The 22,249-nt window shown below is 42.8% G+C and overlaps 1 protein-coding gene across 1 annotated transcript in view; it reads left to right on the forward strand.

Moving 5' to 3' along the window:
• The window catches only part of PROX1 (prospero homeobox 1), a 39,988-nt gene extending 17,952 nt beyond the window's left edge, over positions 1-22,036 (forward strand). Inside the window, exon 4 of the mRNA XM_075147070.1 lies at positions 20,668-22,036. Coding sequence (XP_075003171.1) covers positions 20,668-20,853 — 186 coding nt within the window. The 3' untranslated portion in view covers positions 20,854-22,036. The remainder of the gene's footprint in view (positions 1-20,667) is intronic.
• The last annotated feature ends 213 nt before the right edge of the window (positions 22,037-22,249 follow it).

Consider the following 22,249-nt stretch of genomic DNA (forward strand, 5'->3'; position numbering starts at 1 on the left):
GAAGATCCAACAGTTATGAGATCATTAAACTGTACGGTGCAGTTTTTAATGTACCCAATGTAACTTTTCCTGATAAATGCCCGGCCCCTCCCCCACAGGCTGCAAAGCAAAAATGACAAGTACTGTAATGTTGAAATTGGATCCAAAAGGATTTAGCAAACTGAGCATTTGCCATATTTAGCGTCATCAAAGTTCCTTCCTCTCATACTTCAGTGATGCTTTGCTGATCTTATGATTAGTCTGATATGCTGTTTCTCTTAAATCACCTACACTACTATTCCTACACCCTCCCCCTTTATCTCTTCTTGGGTGAAATCCATGCATATCCTTTACTACTCTTAAACTGACTATTAGGAAAAAATGATAAAGCTAAAATGTGCATTTGGTCCATATCAGGCTGTGCCATTGATTTGCTCAGGAATCTGCGACACTGTGTTCCTTTCCCTGCGCATTGCAACTGACAGCTTGTAGCAAAGTCAAATAAGATGTTTAACAAACCACATGTCCTATCGTTTTTAGCTTTGCCATTGTACCCTCGTGGCTGTGAGCCAGAGACAGATACAACGCCTCCTCCAGTGCGATGCAACTTTGCCTGTGTTTTGTGTGCACACGTGTGTGTATGTGTGTAGCCAGTTCCACATTTCCCTCTCTCGCAGTAGGGTTAGCTGGAGAAACCTGTGCTGAGCTGCACAGAGCAATTTGAAACGGAGTTTTGAAAGGGGGGAAATAAAAAACCCACTATTTTTTTTGTGGAAGGTGAAGATGCTTCTCTGCTCTGGGGCCGTTCTTCCAGGGAGGAAGAAGGTGGGTTGTCCTGGTGAATGAAAGCCACAAACGTCAGTGTCCCACCACAAATGCCGAAGTTGGTCAGAAAGAGAGGACAGCTTGCTGTGCCACTTGATATCTGTCTCATCTGTGGTGTTGCCATAGGCTTTTGAATGCCAGCTGCAATAATTAAAGTCAGGTACTGTTGCTATGCATTAAAAGAAAAATATTAAAATCCCAAATAATTTTATAACTCTTTCAAAATCCATCCTAACATAGATCATCAGAGTTCACAGTTGTGACTATGCAGGATGATTTCAAACGAGGGGGACACCATGCTGTGAGTTTAAATAAAAATATGGCTAAAAACCATAAATAAGATTTTTTTTCCCTGATTTATGTACTTACAACAAGCAAAACAAATTAGCTTGAGGACAATACCTGGTTTTCAGCCTTGCTTTGGGTCCCACTCCTCCTCCGTCATCCTTGTTCCCCGGCATTTTTTTATACTTACCATCATTCTCCGTGTGTTAATGTCTTTCTGCACAGTGCCCATTCCTTTTCCTTGTGGGCATTTAGCGGCTCAGTCTTAGTTCTGAAGTCTCAGGGTCTCTCTGTGCTAGCGATTTCTCTCTACGCCCTCCTGCCTACTCCTTACGCTCACCACGCTCCTCTGCATAGCGAGCAAATGAGCACCAAAGCAAGCCCCCGCACACGCCATCTTTCTGAGCTCAGCCTGCCTGCTGCTTCACGGGAACTTGCCCGATTTTGCAGACGTAGTTATTGAGATTGATCACAATAGTGAAACGTCTGCCAAGCTGCGTTATTTGCACAAATACACTGTATGCAGTTTTGGTACAGTGGGGCTTGACGCGATGATTGCCTCTTTTCATAGCGCTAGTTACGGCACGTGTCGCCGTTTCGAAGGGGGGGAAAATCATTTTTAAGAAGTTTGCTCTGCTTTTGGCAATGGAAAACCATACTAGTGGGAAAAAAATAATTAAGACCAGTTGTACTCAAGTCTTAGCAGAATGTTTAACTTAAGGCACTCTGAGTTAGTCCCATAAAAATCAGTGAGATTATGTAAAACAATTCAAATAACACCACCTATAAAATCTAAGTAATAACCCAGTCACGTAAGCGGCCTACGAACCCTTGAGAGGAACGCTGGCTGCCAAAATTTTCAGAAGTGATGATGGTTTTAGGCCAATTCCATTTTGGGATGCTCAACTGGAGATCTGTTAATGAGAGCCACTTTGTCAGGAGGTCCTCGATAGTCCATTCCCTGAAAATGAAGTGTGCCCAGCACTGCATCCAAAAATGAAGCCATCCTAAATTATGAAAATTCTGGCCACTCATGTGCTTATTTTAGGAACCTGTATTCTTCTCCAGTTTCATCTGCAGGATTCATCTTGGATTGATTTGGTGGTCATCAAAAGGAGAATTAAAGCCTTCGAACCTGATTCTTATTTAAACTAAGACCACTTACAAGTGGTTTTGCGATACACAGGCACTGTAAAGTACAATTTATAACCACCCTAATACTCCTTTATACAACCGGAGCAGTGCAAAGTGGCCTCAAGAGAAGTGAAAATCAAGTCTGTAACTTGCTAACTTCCATCTCAGAGATTGCTCTTTCCATACAAACTGCTCTGCCCTGGCAGTCGCTGTACTTCTGGTGGTACCAGCAGTGGGCACAGCCTAACGGGACAGTTGTTTGTTTCAGTATTAAACGCCACGCATTTTTTCCCTCAGCTGTATACTTCCTCCTTCAAGGGCTTTATTGTTGTAGCGTTTCAGCATCGTTCTCAGCATTCTTAAAGACAAAGTCGGAAGGCGGCTGTCTGGTGATCTGCAGCAAGGAGAGTAAAGCTGCTTCGGCAATTTGAGAATAGCAAACGTAACTGTCCTGATCCTCTGAAGAAACATAGATGTCTAGATGGAACTTCTTTTTCACTTAAAAATCTTGGTTTCAGGAAATTTAATTGATGCCCTCGGGCCTTTTTCTTTTTTTTTTTTTTTTTTTTTTTTTAATTTTGAAGAGGCTCTCTTGTGAAACAGCAGAGCTTTCCTTGAAACTGCACGAGAAATGAACCTGGTTTTTAGTCAAGTAACAAAATCCACGGCTTGCAATAGAAGGGCTGTGCATTGCATGTATCAGTTAATGCTTCTTAATCAGTTTTTGCAGTTAGTTGAACTGCAGATGGTAGTTGGAAGCTATTAGGGAGAGAATCGCGAGAGGAATACTGTTGCAGGACTACACTCGGTTTTTCTGTTTGTGTCCTTTGGATTCAAGGTGTTTGTATAATGAAGTTGGCACGTTGATAAATGATCTATTTTTTAATGTCATTACAATTTTAGTTCCCTCTGCCTTTTTGTCATTGGGTTACATTTAAGCACAGCAAGATCAACTTTAAACTTCCTTACTCAACAGCTTTATTAGTTATAATGTACCGTGACCTTTCTCAACATTCTTAAAGAAAAAGATACAGTGTAATGTCACTTTACTTTGCTTATTGTTCTTTGTTGTGGTGAACAAAGCATTTTCTACAGTGGCTATAGCACATAATTATACAGCTTTCAATAGCGGTGTCTTGGCGCATATCAAAGTTCAGAAGAGCCTTTAGAAAAAAAAAGATGTTTTGTGGCAGCCTAGGGAGGGTCTCATCTTTCCTTCAGAAAATAGTTCAAGGCTCTTCTGTCAAGCTTCCCTACTTAGAGCTTTTTCTCCTCCTGCTTCATAAAGTTTAAAGGGGATTCAGTGGAGTTCTATGATCTATTTCCTTTGAAAGATTGTTCCTTTGCACAGAGAAGTCCTTTGACTTCAAGAGTTCACAGATTCATGTCTTTAGGTATCATATGTCTGACCTTATCAGTTACTCTATTTAATGTAGGAGAAAAAGTCTCAACTCTTTGTGTTTGTCTGTTTTGCCTCTGTGAAATGATTTGGTGAAAAGACCATCCTTTTTAACACACCACTGAGAGGCCGTTTCTGACTGTAACCTACCCTGTGGCTCTTCTAAAAAAAAAAAAAAAAAAAAATTGTCCTTGTGTTTTGTGTATGGATGATTTCACAGTGAGAATAGAATTATACAAGGACAGACACACATAAAAAAATCTTTTGCTCTTTTTTCCTAAATGATCTATTGGCTATTTTGGTGGCTGCTACTCTGGTTCCCCAACAGGCACAACCATTTAACAAACACAGAGATAGCGGCTGGAGTGCTGGGCCAGCAGTAGGTTTTCCCTTGCTTCGACCTACCCCAAAGGCCTTCATAATTAATTGTCCTTCAGAGATGAGGAAAGTTCAGAGACAGTGTGTGTAGCGATGTCTATTGTCTGACATTCAGTTCTCCTTCCCTCAGCTCTTTTTCTTCATTCCACAAAGGGTTATCAATAGGAGCAGGGAGCAAGCTCTCTTCTAACAGCTGCTGGTGGTGGCTGTAGCTTTCTGTGGAAGGTATCATTGTGTTCAGCCATCTATGGATTAAATGGCTGGAAAAGTTCTAACAACCCTTTCAAACGGGCGTGTTTATTTCATCTAGATTACACAGACCTATTTAGCTAATTAAAAACTTTCTCAGAACCCCTTCTCTCCTATTCAAGGGAAGAAAAAAAATTAAAACGCTGCTGTAATTATGAAGAATGGCTGCAATGAAACTTCGGTAAATAAATGAAAAATTTGATCTGTCAGCTTTGATCGAAACACACCCAAATAAGCACAGGCTTGTTTGTTGAGTTGTTCTGTGGTTTTGTTTTGTGGTTTGTTTTTTTTTCTTAGAGGGAAGAAAGGTGCACATTAGAAAAAGCATAAAAGAAAACATTGGTATGAGCTGTAACAGAAACAAACGCTCGCCCAATTTAAAAAACTGCCACAGTTCATACTGTCTCTGCTCATAACATCAAAGTGCAAAGATGCCGGAATTTGCTAAACAGATTATTAATGTTGTTGTGCCTTCTGCGATTAATTTAGAATCCTCTGTGGCGTAATTATTAAACTTCCTATACAACTTAACAAAATTATATACATGCTTCCTTGTTTTCCCTGATGATATGCTAAACAAAGATACAGTGCGGTTAGTAGATAGGCAAGAAGTACAGTCAAATTAGAGCTGTTTATTAACAATCGTTATGTTACTGCTCCAATTAATTGGGCGAAGCCAAAAAGGACAAATACAATCATTCTTCCACTGAAGAGTTTAACTAGCGAATTAGGGAGGTTTTAATAATTTTTTTTCATCTTAAAAAAAAAAATAAAATAACTCCACTCCGGACCTTCACCTGCATTCTTCATAAATACATCATTTTGCAATGAAAAGGAATAATCATATAAAACATTTTCTGGGCTCCATCTCACTTCCTTACTGTTAAGAAGGACCACACAACAATCAAGATGAATTATTGTACTGATTAAGTTATTATGCCTGGCATTTTGAAACAGGTTTTCTGTATTTAAGAAGAAATTGCATACAAAGTAGATGCAGCTAATACAGTAATGCAAAAAAAGATCATAAAAAATTAAAGTTATTCTTATGAATCTTTCATTAGAAGCAATGAAAAGGGACACTGCTGAAGCCAAGTGCTTTGTTCTTCTGAGCTCCTCTTGTAGGGCCAGATCCTGCAAACAATTACGTACTTGAGCGTTCCTTCTGCGAGAGTCCTGTTGGCGCCTTCAGCGTATCTCCTGCTCTTTCACAGTTTGCCCACTTAGGCCTGTGGATTACTACTGGCGTTGTTCTACTTTATCAAACAGATGTTCCCTTTAAAAATTGACAAAAGTCCTGTAAAAAAAAATACCACAAAATCACACAGCTGTACGGAGGCGAACACTTGCTTTTATGCAGGAAGAGCTGTTGTGAAATGATTTAAGGCTACTCAGAGCTTTTCAGATTACTCCCCACCGCAAATAACATGTTAAGTACTAAATTGCCCTAAGCGGTGTTTTATTACTGATCAATAAAATAGTCATCTTGTCTTTTAGCGTGGAAAAATATTTTAGTGGGATTTTTCCTGGTTTAGTTCATGGATAGCAGTAAACCAGAAAGCACAACCCCCCCAAAAAAAGCAAAACCCATCCTCGTTTGTTTCTAATTTTGCTTTGGGGGAATCCTAGGATTGTTTCAGCTGAATGGTGCAGGGTTTCTGTGCCTGTGCGCGTGTGTGCATGTAGGGGTGGTGTGCTGTGTTTTGTTTTGGGGTTTTTGGTTTTGCGTTTTTTTTCTCTTACCATTATTTACCGGTACTCATCCTTATTGCCCCATCCTCTTCTCAAATGAAACAACCCCTTCCAAAAAAAAAAAAAAAAGAAACCAACAAAACCAAAACAAAACTTGGCAAACTCTTCCGCCTCCTACTGCCATTTCATTTTGCATTCAACAAGGGGTAGTGGGAATTGAAACATCAACTGGAGATCGAGAAAAGCACCAATTTATAGTGCGTTAGCCTTGCACAATTCAAGATTTCTTTTGCTAGCTGCACACATTATACCCAACATCTCGCCACTCTCTTGTGGCAGTTGTGAGGAATGGCTATTCCTTCCCGTGTGTGTACTACAGGCCTCTAAAGACTCTTATTTATTCTCTCCCATGTCACCTTGTGTACAGTCTGGTCTGTGACACTGATGGTGATTATGTCATTATTTTGCTCTGGGGGCTTTGGCACATCTGCAGAGCTGATGCACATCTTCTTTGTTACGCTGGCATACGTCCCATATCGCAAATGCTTCATTAGCCTTACTGCCTGCCTCCTTGCCAGACAAGAATACCCAAATCCAAGCTTCTTTTTGCTCTGGTCTTTTGTGTCTGTGATGAGCCTTTATTCATCTTCCTAGTCTTCCCTGTTTTCTATTTTTCTATGTAAAACGGATTTCCAGATGTCCGTCGTTCTCCAAAAATCCATCGTAGATGAGGAGTGAGAAGCAAGGTGAATTTTAACCCATGTTGCCCCTTACTCGCGTTAAAGTCTTATCCCTCACAAGCTGAAATGCTTTTTCATTCATCCTGCATATTGAAAGAGTTCGTTAGGCTAGGCAGTTCAATTTTAGAACTTGGTATTTGCAAAAAAAACAGAGGAAAAAAAAAGAAAAGGAAAAAAAACAGTGATTTCTCTTACCATTTAATAAATCCTAGTTGTGGTAATGGGTAACATGCAAGTTGCACACGTTTCTTCCAGACTTTCTTAATTTCTTTTAGACGACATAGCTAAATTTCTCACTCGGAACTTCTGGAGAAGCAGCACTGTCCAGTGAAGGAGGAGGGTGTTCACGAGACCTGATATATATTTCTTATATCCTGTTTTAACGTGTCACATTAAAAGGACATAGAACATTTTGTACTGTGAAAATTGAGGAAAATATTTGATCTTCTAAACTTTATCTAAGCTGTTCTATATAAATGTTGTACCAGGGAGATGTGAAATAGTGGGTTAGCTTACTAGCTTTATAAGATTTTTCCCTCCGTATCCCACCCACCCCATGCTTTTTCTCCATGACACTGAACTAAATTCTCGGCTGGATTCTCAGTTTCTGGTGTAAATCAGCTCCAGCAATCATTGGAGCTAACTAATCTGCGCCAGCTGAAGAGCTGTCTTTTGTTGTGTTGCTATACAGTCAAATGTGTGAATATATGTTAAACGTTAATTGGAAAAAAGTTTCATTTGTTTATTTTAAAACTAAAAATTAAATGCAGACCTGGATTTGGAGTCACAGAGCCGTCATGTTTATGGATGTGGGGTGGAGGGGGGCGTTGTTTTTATTTTTGTAAGGCGTGCTTGCCAAAAGAGGAGGTCCCAGCCGATACCGTCTTACAGTGCGGGGTCAGGGCTGTGTGACTGACTTTAACAGAAGTCTTACAGATAGGATTGCCCGTCCTATAGGAGTTTGAATAGGTCACCTTCACGCAGAACACTGTTTGCTTGATATCTTCAACGTGTTTTAAAATGGATGAGAGTCAGGGTCTCATAATGTGAATTAGCAAACTCTCATAACCTTTGGAAACCGTGGGAGAGGTATAGCGGCATCATGACCTGTGCTGGTTTCTGGCCCAGCTTTCTGGGGTCCTGCCCTTTCTCGAAGCAGGTATCCCTGGGCTGAGAGAGCAGTGGCAGCGCAGATTTGCTTGTGGAGGGGCCTTCCAACACTGGCGTGGAGCGCAACAGGGACGCTGTTTTCAAAGATACTTAAATCTGTAAAGACAAAATACTGAGGCTGTGAGGAAGTAACAGCAGAATGTTGCAGGGGTCCATGAGGACTGTGTGTCCTTCACCTGCGTGAGAGAGAGAGAACCTGGGAGGTGAAGTAGCCACGGTTCAGTATCCTACTGAAGTGACAATAATAACACAAGAAGCGAAGTTAAGAAATACTGTTCGGTCCAAGAGGGAGGGAGTCTTCAGTACACTGGATCACTTTCTGTAGTTATGCAGAGCCCATCACCTGCAGTACTAGAGTATTGCCGGATTTCATAGTGCAGGGAAGGAGCCCGACATCTTCCTGATGTGCAAGGGTGGGTGGGCGAGAGAGAGAGGGACAGCCAGAAGGGCCGGCTGAAGGTAATCAACGTATTGGAGATGATTTCTCCCTGTAGATCTGGAAGGGGCAAGGTTCATCTTTCTTATCTGCAGAGGGGGAAGGTACGCAGCTGGGCTCTGCCTCATTTTGCGTGCCACCGGAGGGACTCATGAACTGCCCTCTGCGGGAGGGTGGTTTCAAGGCTCTGGTGGAAACGTGCTGTCAGAAGAAGCCGCATCCAGGTGGTGGTCCAGAGCACTCAAAGATGTGGGCTTGAACTTGTTTCTGTAGTTAATGGAGAGGCTTTGTAGAGAGCAGCAGACCAGGGTGGCATGATCTCTGTTGCTAAGCAGAAAGGCTGCTGCATTGATTGGGATTTAGGGGAGAATGGTGGTGTAGACACATAAATGCATTTAAAGCAGTAGTCTACAACTTCAGAAAGTTTTAGAGAAGAGAGGGGAAATCAACGTTGCAAATAAAAGCCTTTAACTGCCGAGTATCAGTGTTCAGGGGGAAGCCAAAGTGGCTTATCTCATGCAATTGCGGAGAGGGCTGGCTCCATCAGACGAGGCCCAGCCTCGAGGTTATCTAATCCAGCGCCGTCTGGAGTCACACCATTTCCTTCCGCAAGGGATAAAGAGGAGTCAAACGAGAGGGAGCTCAGTCCATTAGGATGTAAGACTTCATCTTCTGACCTCACAGTCTTGCGAGGCTCACTGGTCCCCAGCAGGTCCTGCACTGAAGCTTGTAACAGGGTGTTTGCAGCCCACTTTGGCTGGCCTCATGGCTCAGGGTGGAGAGGATGGAGCAGTTTATCCCATCACGATGGGCTCTGGCTGCCCAGAAAAGCATGGTTACACTGGGAGGAGGTTCATCAGAGTTAATTGGGGAGAGCCTGGGCTGGTGCAGCCAGCTTCATTCACAACACCTGTCACCCATAACCACAATTTCCTTCCCCTGCCCCTACCTTCAGCCATGGGAAGGAGGAAAGGAGGTACCCTGCTGCCAGAGGGCATGCTTACTACCTTCATGCTACCCCCAAAAGGACCCCCGCTGACTGTTTCCCTGCCAGACTGATTAAACACCACCTGCTTCCCACCCCTCTCCCCTACCTCCCTCCTCACTCCCCCCACCCCAACACACGCAAAGCGAGGAGGGAGGGGGCACAGTTGGAGCTTTTCAGGGCCAGACACAGAAGACAAAGGTGACTGCAATGCAGAGGGGTGGGAGGAGTGAGCAAGAGCAAGCGACACCAATTACAGATGTTTACTAACTGCTACAACATTTTTATATGTATGAGATGTACTCTAGATGGTTAAGCCTTTAATTGTCACTTCTACTACAGTGTTAATGGTTCATCTACAGGGCCAAATTCTGCTGAACATAAAAGAATCCCCGCACACTACAAGCTCTATGATCCACTTTTCCTCTGTATCCATGGTCTAACCAGCAGTTTCTGCCTGCCCAGCTCTTTTACGCATGGAAATACACCATGAGAGTAGAGGACTTACTGCTGGTGAGAGACATACCTGCTCATCACAGTCCAGGCTGTGCCTCCTGGTCCTTCTGAGTAACACACCACATTGCCATCTGGCTGATGTGTCCAGGAGAGTATGCAATAACCTCTCTGCTGTTCCCGCAGCACAGCCAGAATTGGGTGGTCATCCCTGTACTCACTTTTCTGGACAGGTTTTTTGTGGGCGCCTGTATGCGGTACCTGCCAGAATTTGGCAGCAGGGTACGTAATATGCCACTTGGCATTGTACGCAGCCTCTTGTAGCAGATTGCATTTCACCACAATGGGACTGAGTTAAAGTTAGACTATTCTTGTATGCGTGAGTTTTATTTCTCTTTCAGTTTTTGAATGAGGCAGCTTCTGAAATGTGACAGGAACACCTCCTGTGATTCTTTCTTACATTTCCCAACACATATTAAACCCCCAACTATCATAAGCCGTAGGAGCCTTAGTGATTTTTCCATTCTGCGGCAGTGCTATTGGCAATGCAATAAGTTAAGGGCAATCAGAGTTTCCATTAGGAGGCTCTACATCTCATGCAGTTCTAATTCATCAGTAAGGCAGAAAAGGAAATTTGATAATCATCTCCTCAGTAAAACGCTATTGATGATTTTTGAGGATGGGGAAAGAGGAGAACTGAATTTCAAGGTGCAAAAAGTCTAAATAAATTGAAAATGGAAAGTCTTTTTATTTTGTTTTAGGCCACTCTACTTTCAAGTCTTACCAAGTTTTATGCTTAAAACTAGCACATTAAGGCCGTTGTGTTTGCATGAGAGAGTAGCTGTGTTTCCATGATGGACAGGCTCATCCCCTGATCCATGGGCAACGGCAGTCCCGGGATAGAGAGCCTCCGGGGGTGCTGACGTGTGTGGAATGCCTCTTGCGTACTGCGAAATGGGAAGATGGGTCCAAACCGGGAGGACCCTGGGAGGCAGAAGGGGGGTTTCAGGCTGAGCGAGCTGCGGAAGCACTGTTGTGTGCGTCCAGCCGGGGCACGCAGCACCAACAGCGCCTGGCGCTCCGGCCCCGCAGGGAGCCTGCAGAGTACTTCCCAATCTTTATTTGTGGAAAAGCTTAATTGAAATGCAAGTGATTAAATCTAATGTATCATGCAGTATCCATTTTCACTGCACTACCACTTTCACTTCCCCGATATTATCACACATCTCAGCAGCCCCACTGTCAGTTTTTTTGCTTGTAAGAGCCATGCCCATTCTCTCTCCCCTTTGTGAGTTTGGCAGAGGAGATAACAGTAAGCCAGCGGTAGATTACTAGTGCCCCAAACTCTACTCAAGGGATAAGGGATCTCAGCTTCATTTCAAACAAACGCTTTTAAAACACAGTCTTAAATCATTGAGGGGCATGTGTTTTCCAGCTTTTTACAAAGAGTAAAAAAAGTATAACGGTAAACGCAATAAGAAACCTCTGTTGTTTTCCTAATTTTTCGCTTTTAAGCCGGACTCGGGCTAATGCTTTTCCCTTCCCAAACGCCAGGCTCAGCGCTATGTTGTTAGTGCTGTCCCAAAAGCATGGGCTTCTCTTTGTGTGCCACAGTGGGAGAGCAGACTGACCTGAACAGCCACCCAATTTCTTGTCCATCTTTTTCTCTTTCCAAAAAATCTGTTTCTTAACAGATTTGTACAGCAGGAGACATGAAAGGAGACTTGAAGGCAATAAGTGCAGACCGTGGTGGCACCGGAGAGCTGCTGCTGTAGCCAGGGGGATTGGGACACATGTAGTGGTGGAGAAGTTGACGCCCTGCTTTCTAGAAAGGTGGTGGTTGGGAGAAAAGTGTGTTTACTGGAGTGTCCAATAGATGAGGTATTTTTCATTTGTGTTTTTAAAATAAAAGCATCCTTTCCAACTATTTCCCTCTCCTCATAAGTGATAATGGAAGAGGCATTAGCCTTTCCATCGCCTGAGCCAACCTGTTTTTTTTCTAAGAGGTGTCCAGGATGTTCAGCCAATTGAGTGATCTAATTAGCTGAAAATTGTTAATTTCCTTTACCTTATAAAGCACCTAACACAGAAACTGTTAAATAATGTTAAGTGTCAGACTTAAACTGAGAACATTGGGCCATATGCTGCCGTGGCTTTCGCGCCAAAAAGTGTAGCAACTTTCTCCAAAACCTGCCTCCAATTTCTGTGTAGAAGCCAAAGCCTCCTGCTTGATATGCTGCCACACCAACTCGCAGCGCTAAGATGGTCCCACGCAGCAGCTCGCTGTGCTTGGGGAAAAGAGTGTGTGCGTGAGGGGAGGTGACAGTCTGGATAAACGTGGCAGGAGCCAGGACACCAGCAAGGTATTGCAGACGCTGCCCTTGCAAGCGCAGGAAAACCAACGGTAGGGCAATGCTGCTCAGGGCAGCGTTATCCTGTAAAAGGGTGGCAGATCTGTGCCTGCAGCTGAAAATTGCACAAGTCCCTAACCTGCAGCGGGCCCGGTGAATAGGTGGGCAGCCTTGTAGCTCTTCGTTGAAGCAGGGGGGTCCCTGGCTCCACGGGATGCACGCGAGGAAGGGGCTGGTCCCAGTGTCACCAGCCTCCCCACAAGCCCACAGAGAAGTGGCCTCAGAAGTAGCGTGATGCCTCGCTGCGTTACTGCCGGCTTGACCCCAGCATCGCTCGGATGCAGTGTCTTACGGGCAGGGAGGGACCGGGAAGGGCTCGTCCTCGGTAGGCTTCCTACATGACAAGCTGCGGATATGGGAATAGACATTTAGGTGCCAGCTTGCCCCAAAAGCCCACAGGCTTGAATCTGCCTCATGTGAGGAAGGGGTTCAGGGCTATGTGTGGATAATGCATGTGGAGTTTCTCAAGCATCTCCTTTAAGAAGGTTGCGTCGTACCCCCAAAGCTCACCTTATTCTGACTTTGGGGGCAGGGGGTGCCTGTGCTCATCTGGTTCGTGCTTTATATGAGGTTTTCTTAGCAGAAATATTTCACCTGAATCTCTTCTGCTGTTGCTGTACCTGTGCTAGTGCGGACCGCTGTGCATTAAAGCTGTCTGACCTGGAGCTACCCATGGTGAGACTGCTCCCCTGATAGTGGACTCACTCATCATCCTGGAGAGGTTCTCCATCACTTGCCTAATAGATGCTGTTTACGCCTTATCCTTGGGTTAAGAGGCTCCCTGCGGAGTCCCTCTCTATAGCCACTGTCTAGATCATCCAACTAGAAGAGTGATCTGGCCTTCCCCCTCTCACCCCCTCCAACCTGTTTACCTCCCATTACCACGACCTTGCGCTCTGCAACGTGAGCAGCCTTCACCAGCTGAAGACCTCTGATCCTAAGTCCACTAGAGATTTTGGCTTTCCTATTTGGCAAGGCGACTTGTTGCCCACCAGGTCAACATGAATAAAGATTTTTTAAATCCATAAAGTCCTGCAATTGCAAAAAAAAAAAAAAAAAAAAAAAAGGCCACCTCCAGATAATTTAACCTCTCCTGGCAGCCTGACATCTTGAGCTGTCTGTGCTGCACTTTTTTATTTCTGTTTATAATTAGGATCAAAAAAATCCAAACACACGCTCACCAAGAATTCTACTTTATATAAAATTTGAAAGTAAAATCAATCCTGGCCCAATCTTATCATTTTTAAAGTATGTTTATCCAGCTTTGTAGTAGGAACAAGCAGACTGTTTGAAGGCCACATAGTTTTCAAACCTTGGTTGCAACACGTTACCCCATTTTGAAACCGTCTTTATCTAGCCGAGAAAACTAAAATCTGTTTGACAAAGTAGCACTCCAGCCAGTTTATCTTGCAATATGGCTTTAGCTCACAGAGCCTATTGATTTCCTTAAATTAATGTTTACAGAATGCTACTGAATTTCACTCAACGGGACATTGTTCTTTTGAAGCTTTGTAAAATATGATACAGAGTGTTATTGCCATTTGTTCCTTTGCTAAGACTGATGAAACATTTATTTTTTTAAAGTGCAACCTTGAACTATAGCTGTTTCCTACAAGTGTGTTTACTCTTGGAACATTAGTAATACAACACACTATCAGACTCCAGCACAATACCACAGGCAAAGTCTGTAGGTACACTCTGGCCAGCCTAATCGTATAAATGGAGCTGAAGTTTAATGCAGATTAGACATCGTAAGAGAAAAGGTTTCAAGCTTAGCCCAGCTGTCCCTGTCTGAAGGATCTTCAGATTTGTGCGCTACAGCCAAGCAGTTGTCTGACGCTGTTACAATATTAGAACGGTTGCATTGGTCTTGGTACTTCTAAACATGGGACCCCGTACTGAAAATTAACGTCTGATCCTCTGCCCTCCCCAGACAAGGTGAATAGCTTTATGGTTGCCTTGCGCGTGGTTTGGAGGCTTTCAATCCAATCTCTGAGGAGTGCTTAAAAATCTGCTCCAAGATGGACTTGTGTTACTTCTAATGTCCACCCAAATTTTGGTAGTTTACTAAAATGAGGTCGCTGTTACTTATTGCTGAAATTTTACAAGAAATCACAGCCGCTAATGACTTGACATTTTTGCTACTGCTTTCTGCTGCTTTACTACCATTAGACACATTAGTCCAATAAATCTTCAGTGTTTGTTTATGAGAACTGACATGCCAGCCTAAACTGGGCACCCTTACGTAAGGTGGTGTGTACCTTATCCCACAGGCATCGGCGTGAACCGCTCACTTGGAGTATGAGTGGGAAAAAAGTGTTCCTGAGAAAAATGTGTGCCCCCAGCCCAGCACAACCAGAGGTGGACTGTCCACAGGGGACGTAAACTCTCTGTTGAAGCCAATGGAGTGGTGAAAATTTAATCGCTGAGGACCTGCCCCTTGGTAGCCTTCCACGTGCGCTCAAGGAGAGGGACTTACACTCCACATTTATTGCGTGCAATATTAATGCATGAGCTGGCAAGAGAGAAAAATATGAAGTCATTTGGGCACCTAAGATGCAGGCTCCTTGCTTTATAAGACTGTGTCTGGGAGCAGATGACTTTTCTTTCTGTCATGGAGGTTCCACGTAACCAAGTCCCAGCCCCCCGCAGAGGGGAAAGGAAAGCCAACTCTCTGACTTCTTGCCTTTTTATCTAGTAATCTCTGTGTGGCCTTCCTAAAGCATCTGAGTTTATCCATTTAAGTCCACTCTGTCTGCAGTACAAGTCCCCAGCTTGTGCTACTGCTGTCAGGAGATATGTCTCTCCTTGATCAATATTTACTTAACAAACAGCAGGGATAGGAGAGTTTGTTTAGAGGAATCATGTGTGCACAAGGGTGAATGAATGCTCGGTAAAGTACTTCACCTGTTTGTCTCCTTTCCTAGGGTATCTTTTCTGCTTCAGGCCTCATGCTGGGCTTTGCTGCCATTGCCCCTGTGAACATGCTCAAAGCCACGCTGCTTTAGGACAGTTTAGCAATCGGCTGCAGAAAATGAACTTCTGAGTACATATTTTATTCCCTGTTCTAGGAAAGTTGGAGGGAGAAGTTTAGGAACTTTGTAAAATTACTTGTATGGTTAAAAAATACTTGATGTTCAAGTGAAAATAAACTAAACTTCCCAGACTCTTGCACTTACGGAAGAAAAGATTTCAAAGATGTTTTAAGTATTTTGTTGGCACAAAATATTTCACTGCCAAAACCCCGAAGTGTTCTAAAGAAAAAAATTTACGCGCAGGTAAAATTGCAAGGAAGGAAGTATGTTTAGTATCTTTAAAGAATAACTTCAGAAAGGTCTGCTATTCATTTATCCAACTAAAACAGTTGTTTCTGATGCCTGAAGTCATTGCATGCAATTAGCTTTGAGGCATCTGAGTCTAGTTTGGGGGGGGTATTTTATTTTGTGAATCAGAGTTGTAAAAGCCATCTGAAATATTCATGCAGAATTGTCTGAGAAGCAGTTTCTGTTTTATTTACTGCACAGTAGAACAGCCACAGTGGATTAGCTCTACAATACCCGTAACAAAAGCACAACAGCTGATGCATGTGATGTTAGGAGGTGACAAAACAGTTAAAGTATGCTGCTGGCTACAGGCAAGCAGTCAGCAGATGCAGACAAAAGGGTTTGTGACAAGAATAACTCTCTCTCCAAGGCGAGCAGTCAAGAGTATCCAAAATACCAATACCCTTTTCTCCTTGACATTGTCTTCTTACAGTCAGCATTTTATTGCCCTTTTATAGTAAAAAAACAAAACACAATTCTCTGGAATATCGGTTTTAACTTGACTGTCACAATTCTGTGATCTTTACATCTGTATTGCTTTTTCTATCATCTAGATTTACCACTTGAGCAAGAATTTTTGAAAGTTTAAAAGATTAACTGTAAAGAAGCCCACCCTTAATAGGATTAACAACATGAAATACACATAGAAATCTTTGAGCAGACCGGTGACTTGTTTTGTCATTTGGTTTTGTGTTTTTCCCCTTTTCTATTAAGAGAGAATTAAGCATCTTATTTTGCTAATGAAGAAATAAGGCTTGGGTAGAAATTAAAGGTTTGTTTGACAATGGGAGAGATTTAGGTGCTGGAAAGGGACTGTGAATGAGCTGATGTTTATTTCAGAAGTGTGAAAAATCAGCTTATATATCTCCAGAAAAAAAGAGAGAGAGAGGCTGTCTTCTTTCTAACCTTTGTAATTCCCCTTCTAGTCTCTGTGACATTCATTCAGCTGCCAAGCATGTTTGGCAAGGCTTGAGCCAGTGAGCGCACTTCCAGTGACCGCTAACCTTGGTATGTCCTGACACTTATGATGAGTATCTGCAGGACACAGAAGGCAGGCAGGCTGCTATGTCAGGCTTTTATTATGTACTGCAGAGGCTGGGGACAGTCAGTTTAATAAAACAAATCATCCTTGAAGGTAAAGCAACTGGGAAGAGGAGGAGGAGGAGGGCTCAGGGAGGGGAGGAGATGAGGGGAATGGGAGGGAAGGGAGAAAAAGTCTTTGCTGCACAACCCCAAAAATAAATGAATTAACTAATAAAAGATACAAGATACAAGACAACCCAATAATGAGAAAAACAGTGAAGGGCCACTGATCGGCCACCAACTTGAGACACATGGCTACTTCTAGTGTGCCCTCCTTCCCAGCGGTGATTTTTAAAGTCCATGCGTGCCATCAGAAAGGGAAGCCTGATCCTCTTTGTTGGCTTAAAATCAGTGTTGCTTCACTGATTTTCCTCGAGCAATGCTGACTTAGACTTGCTGAGGATCTGCCCTCACCTTCTGAATCACCGCTGTCTTTTTGGTAATGTTTTCCTTGAAAAGAAATTCAACAAGTATTTTTAAACCGTGTCACTTTCTGCAACTGCATATGCTTCTGTGTGAAAGAAGTGTGAGTTAGGTCTGATTTGGCTCCAACTTTTGAGCCATTGGAACTATACTTTTACTCACATAGAAATAGTTTGTGCTGAGTATTTTTAACAAAGCACTCCCCCACAGTGCTAATCCAAATGGTTCGGCATGGTAGTTGCACATGCAAACCCAGGAGTGAAATAGTTCAGGTTTGTTGTTCAAGCCAAGGAAAATGCCAGTAGTTAAAACAGCATAAATAGACAAGAGCAGATGAGAGCTTTAATTCCCTCCCAGTTTTCATAGATGAAGGGGATGTGCTAACGTGGCTAAGGCTTGAGAAGGGGCACTGCGGTGGTTGTTGGACTGCGTTAGGAGGTATGGGACTGATGCGTACCAGGTGTAAATCAGCATAACCACACTGAGGCTGCTAGAGCTCTGCTGATTTACACTAGCCCAAAGATTGGCCTGTGACTTTTTCCTTGGCAGCAAAGCTAAGTTACATTGACAAAGCATGCGGCAAAGTGTGATTTCTTTCTAAATCAGTCTGATGTGGACGCTTCAGCTTGAAACCCACCTAGCCTTTCCCTGAGCAGACCTCATTGTCTTTCCTCCTGGTGAATGTACAGTGTGATTCTTTGATTGACTGCTGCCACCTGATGCTAAGAAAATGCCCTGGGTTCATACTAGGGATTGTTCGTTCTATTAAAAGCAATGTAGATGGAGTTTATTTGTCACTGAAGCATTTTCTGCAGATGTTCCTACTTCAGAGATGTTCAGTCAGTTAGGTGTAAAGATGCGCTGAATAGGTTGCCATCACTTAGGGTCAGGGAAATGCTACCCCCAGACACATAATTAACATGGCTGACTGATTATTGCCCAGTGAAAAATCTAAGTGCCCATCCATTTAAATATTTTTTTTCAGGCTCTGGACTTCACTGGTATTTTCTTTATTAAAAAAAAAAAACCAACAACACTTTGCGGTTACTCTTTCTAGAAAGGAAAAATGTTGGCCGACATACTATCCTGTGGGGATTAATCACAGTGCTATTCACATTACAACATGCAAAGTAACGTGTGTAATCCAGTCTGACATGAAAAATTGCTAATAACATCCCAAAAGGAAAGAGCTATGAACGGCTCTAATGCCTGTGGAGTAGGGGAGATCTTTGGGAACTCGGCATTACGAGGAGGTCTTTTCAAAGCCCCCACAGGGCTTCGTTTGCTATTTTGTTTGTGGGCTGCTTTCTGCAGCCTGTTGTACCGGGTTCAAAGGGGCCCGGCCCTGCAGATGTGACTCAGGTACAATGAAGTTGCACCTTAAAAGCTAAAAACTCCTAGCCTAAAAGAAAAGCCTGTGTGTCTTTACGGGCATGGGAGGCCTGGAAGCTAGTGGCTCAGGGGTTTCACACTGCCTATTCCATGGAAAAGCAGCATCCCCTACCTGGAAAACTTTCATATGCACAGGTAGAAATTGAATGGCAGAGGCTCAGCTTAAAACCCAGGTTGTCACTTCCATGCTTAAAGTTGTCATGGGTGTAACCATGTAGGGAGAGGTGGGACTTTTTGCATTTGGACTTTATGCTTCTCATGGAGGTGCTTGTAATTGCCTCCCTCCCATCTCCAGCGACTTGGAAAGGAAGAAAGGCATCTAATGTTAGTCGTCGGGAGTGGACACCAAAATTGAAAAGCGTGAACTCTTTTTCCCAAGCACAAAGGCAAAAAACAACAGGTTTTGCCCTCGTGAGCTAACATCAGTGTGTACAGAAAAAATTTGGTTATCTACTACATTTCTTGCTTTCTAGTATCATGTAGTCAACAACTTCTTCCCCTTGGTTAGCGCCCAGCAATACCAAGCGTGATGAACATGAGCAGTTGTTTGAACTGCATGAAATGAAGTGTATCATTTTTTATAGCAATGCAAGAATGAGACAAGCATGGTATCTTTTGTAGACATCTTACCAAGAGCCCAAACAGCAGAGTGGTTCTGTGAAGTTTTCAGTTATTTCTTTGAGCTGGAATAAGTGAAACGTAATAGTTATTTTCTTCCCTCATGATTATTGCTGGAATAGTACATCTGTAAAAATGTTTCTTTCTGTGCGGCCCATTGAATGAAAAATTTCCGCAGAAGGCAGCCTGTCTTTGGGAGCAGAGAAAAACGTGTGGGGGCTGGATTTCACTCTCGGAGGTAGACAGAGAACTTCTGTGGGCTGCGGGGCTTCTGGAAGCGGAGTTTGTCAGCTGGTGTCAGGGGGAGCTGATCTCATGCTTATCTGATGGCAAAACGTGGCTAGCAAACTGCTAGTGTTTCCCCAATGGTGATAGGTGAGCGAGGCTCCAGACTCTATCGTATCAGGTTAAACATGCACATTTCCAGACAAATTTTCTGAAAGTGGCTTCTAAAGGGAGAAGAACAAAAGCCTGAAGTAGAGGATAACGTGCTGGCCCTGATCTGGCAGTGTGACATGCATTCAGTAAATGACTGAGATCTGCCCGGGTGTCTGTGGGCCACCGGAATGGTTGAAGTAGCCTCTACTGCAGGTCGGAGAACTCCTTTTGCTGGAGTGGGCAAAGAATAGCAGTGAGGGAATACTTGCTATTATAAGCATGCTGGCTACTGGCCGGCCGTGTATTAGCAGTTCTGGAGCTCTGAAGCCATATTTCCGTAATAAAAATGGAAAATAATACCTTTATGGAGATGACCTCAACCTTACAACTGACCTATGGTTCATTATAGTGATTGCTTTTGAATCATTTAAGGCAGAGGTTAAGAAGGCGGTGCTGTTGCCTGAGACAACTATTTAGGATGAATTACCAAAGTTTGGAGGTAACTGTGTTTTTTAACATTGACCCATTGTTCAGGGGCTTCTGAGAGTGGCCTGCCCCTGCTAGCTGGCCGTTTGGCTCACCCATGAAGTAAGAGTGACATTTAGAAAACGCGGATAAGTTTGATGCATCCCAGCTCAGTAGCCACTGGGAGCACAATGAGCCCATTGAAGAGGTTGGGGTTTTATTTCTAGGCTTCTGAAAAAGAAGGGAAGACCATAATCTCTCTCGAGAAAGCCGTCTTATGGCGGTCTCATGCACAGCAGCCACAGAAGCAAATCATTAGCTGAAGGCTTGCTTGCTTGCGTGTTTTTAAACTACGAACAACATTCAGAGATACCCTATTTCTTTGATAGCTTTCAGCACTGGTTGCAACCAAAGTTAAGAGGTACAGAGGGTCTTCTATGCGTGCATAACTTTCATATTAGTTCCCACATGGAGAGGAGAACATAGCCGTAAATGCACGGGTAAAATATCAAGCAGAGATTTCTCTCCTTAAAGACAATTGTGTTTGTTTCCCCTCCTGCTAATTATATCCTATAAATCCCCAACTCTCCAAACTCAGACAGTAACATTTTGTTACCTACATTCTGTCAGTAGACTTTACAAAGATCTCTAACACATGTTATAAAAGTTATTGCTATAGTACTATATATAACAGCTTTGCATAAGAGAATAGAAGGCTGCCACATTTAGAAAATGCAGGTGCTATGTAAGCCCCTTTCTGAAAGAAAGAACTTAGCTCAGTTTCCTTTGAAGAACCAGAGACTTGAAATTGAAAACTGTATTAATGCCATTGTCTCCTTGTATCAGCAGGTTCCAGAGAGATTCCTGGAAGTGGCTCAGATCACGTTACGGGAGTTTTTCAATGCCATTATCGCAGGCAAAGATGTTGATCCTTCCTGGAAGAAGGCCATATACAAGGTCATCTGTAAGCTGGACAGTGAGGTCCCCGAGATTTTCAAATCCCCAAACTGCCTACAAGAGCTTCTTCATGAGTAGAGAGTTCAGCAGCTATTTATGAATGTATGAAAGTAGCAGTCCCCTTCTGATGCCCAAGTCATGTGTGTCTCTATTTTAATTTCATATATATGTGTATCGCATACATATATATGTATATGAAATTAGACTGTGATCCCTCCTGGATTTAAGTTTTCGTTCAGTTCCAAGGGGATGGTTATTTTACTTCAGCCTTTGGTTTACTTTTGCCCGAGACCCTTAACATTTGGAGAATCAACGGGGTTAATTTTCAGGGAGAAGAGTTTGGAAGCGTGTAAAAGCCTGTCTTAGCAAGTTAGGGCATTATGTTTAAAAATGCTTCGTCAGATTTATTGCTTGCTGCAAAGTGGCATTTTGTCTTAGTGAGACTAATGTCATGGCACAATACTACAGACAATGAAGTTTATATTATGTTTATACTGCTAAAGGTCTGAACTCTGTGGAGTCACTTCATAAGCTTCGAGCTTTTTTTTTTTGTTTTATATACTTTTTAACCAATAACTAGATTTTGTTTCATACTTCAGAAAACTACAACATCTATTTTAGGTACTCACTCCAAGAAGTGATACCCAAAAAAGCAAAACCTATTCTTCATGCTTTCCTTACAGAAACGATAAATACCCTGCACCAGTAATCAACGTGCCAGGTTGTTTCTCTAAATTGCAGCAAGGGACGTTTGCACAAATCAAATACCGTTCTTGCAGGGTGAGGCCAGTAATTCATGCACAATATTGTATCAACTACACTAATTTTGGAATATGGTCAGCTTATTAAAGCGGAAGCATTTCACTCTCCATAGAGTAAAAATGAAACCTTCGGCGTCCTATGTTGCCATGTCTCGGTCTTACTTTAAGTGGCATTAGTCCCTAAATTTATTCTTTTCTTAGTCCATTCTGCCCCCAAAAATCCCCTTTCCGGTATACAAAGTTTTCTGTCTGTATTCGACATCTGTCCTGAAAAGCACTTTTTGAATGATCTTAGATATAGTAGAAGAAAGCGTCTTCACCTCACAGTGCTGAGGCAAAGGAAAAAAACCAAACTTGTTTGTAGCTGTAAAATATAATTAGTCTTTTTTCCTAATCAGAAGAATAAAAATTACATTTTCATAAAAATCGCAGTGTCCTCTTGGCTATGTAGGGTTCAGATAGCCAAATTGGATTTTTAAAATTACAGTAAATGCAGCTTTAAAAAAAAAAAATTATTTGAGCGATGTGCTGCACTTGTCTTCTGAAGCTGGAGCTAGTCTTGACCAAAATCTGAGCTACAGTGTAAAGTCCATGATGGATCTGGGTTCGCCTGAATGCTATACCACGATATGTCAGCAGACGGAAAGAAAGCTAGCTGCTAGTTCTCGTGCTTTCTTCAGTGGCTCTCCTTTTCTCACGTTTTCAGAAAGGTA

The sequence above is a fragment of the Calonectris borealis genome, chromosome 3, assembly GCF_964195595.1.
Source record: "Calonectris borealis chromosome 3, bCalBor7.hap1.2, whole genome shotgun sequence".
In the NCBI taxonomy this organism is placed as follows: Eukaryota; Metazoa; Chordata; class Aves; order Procellariiformes; family Procellariidae; genus Calonectris; species Calonectris borealis.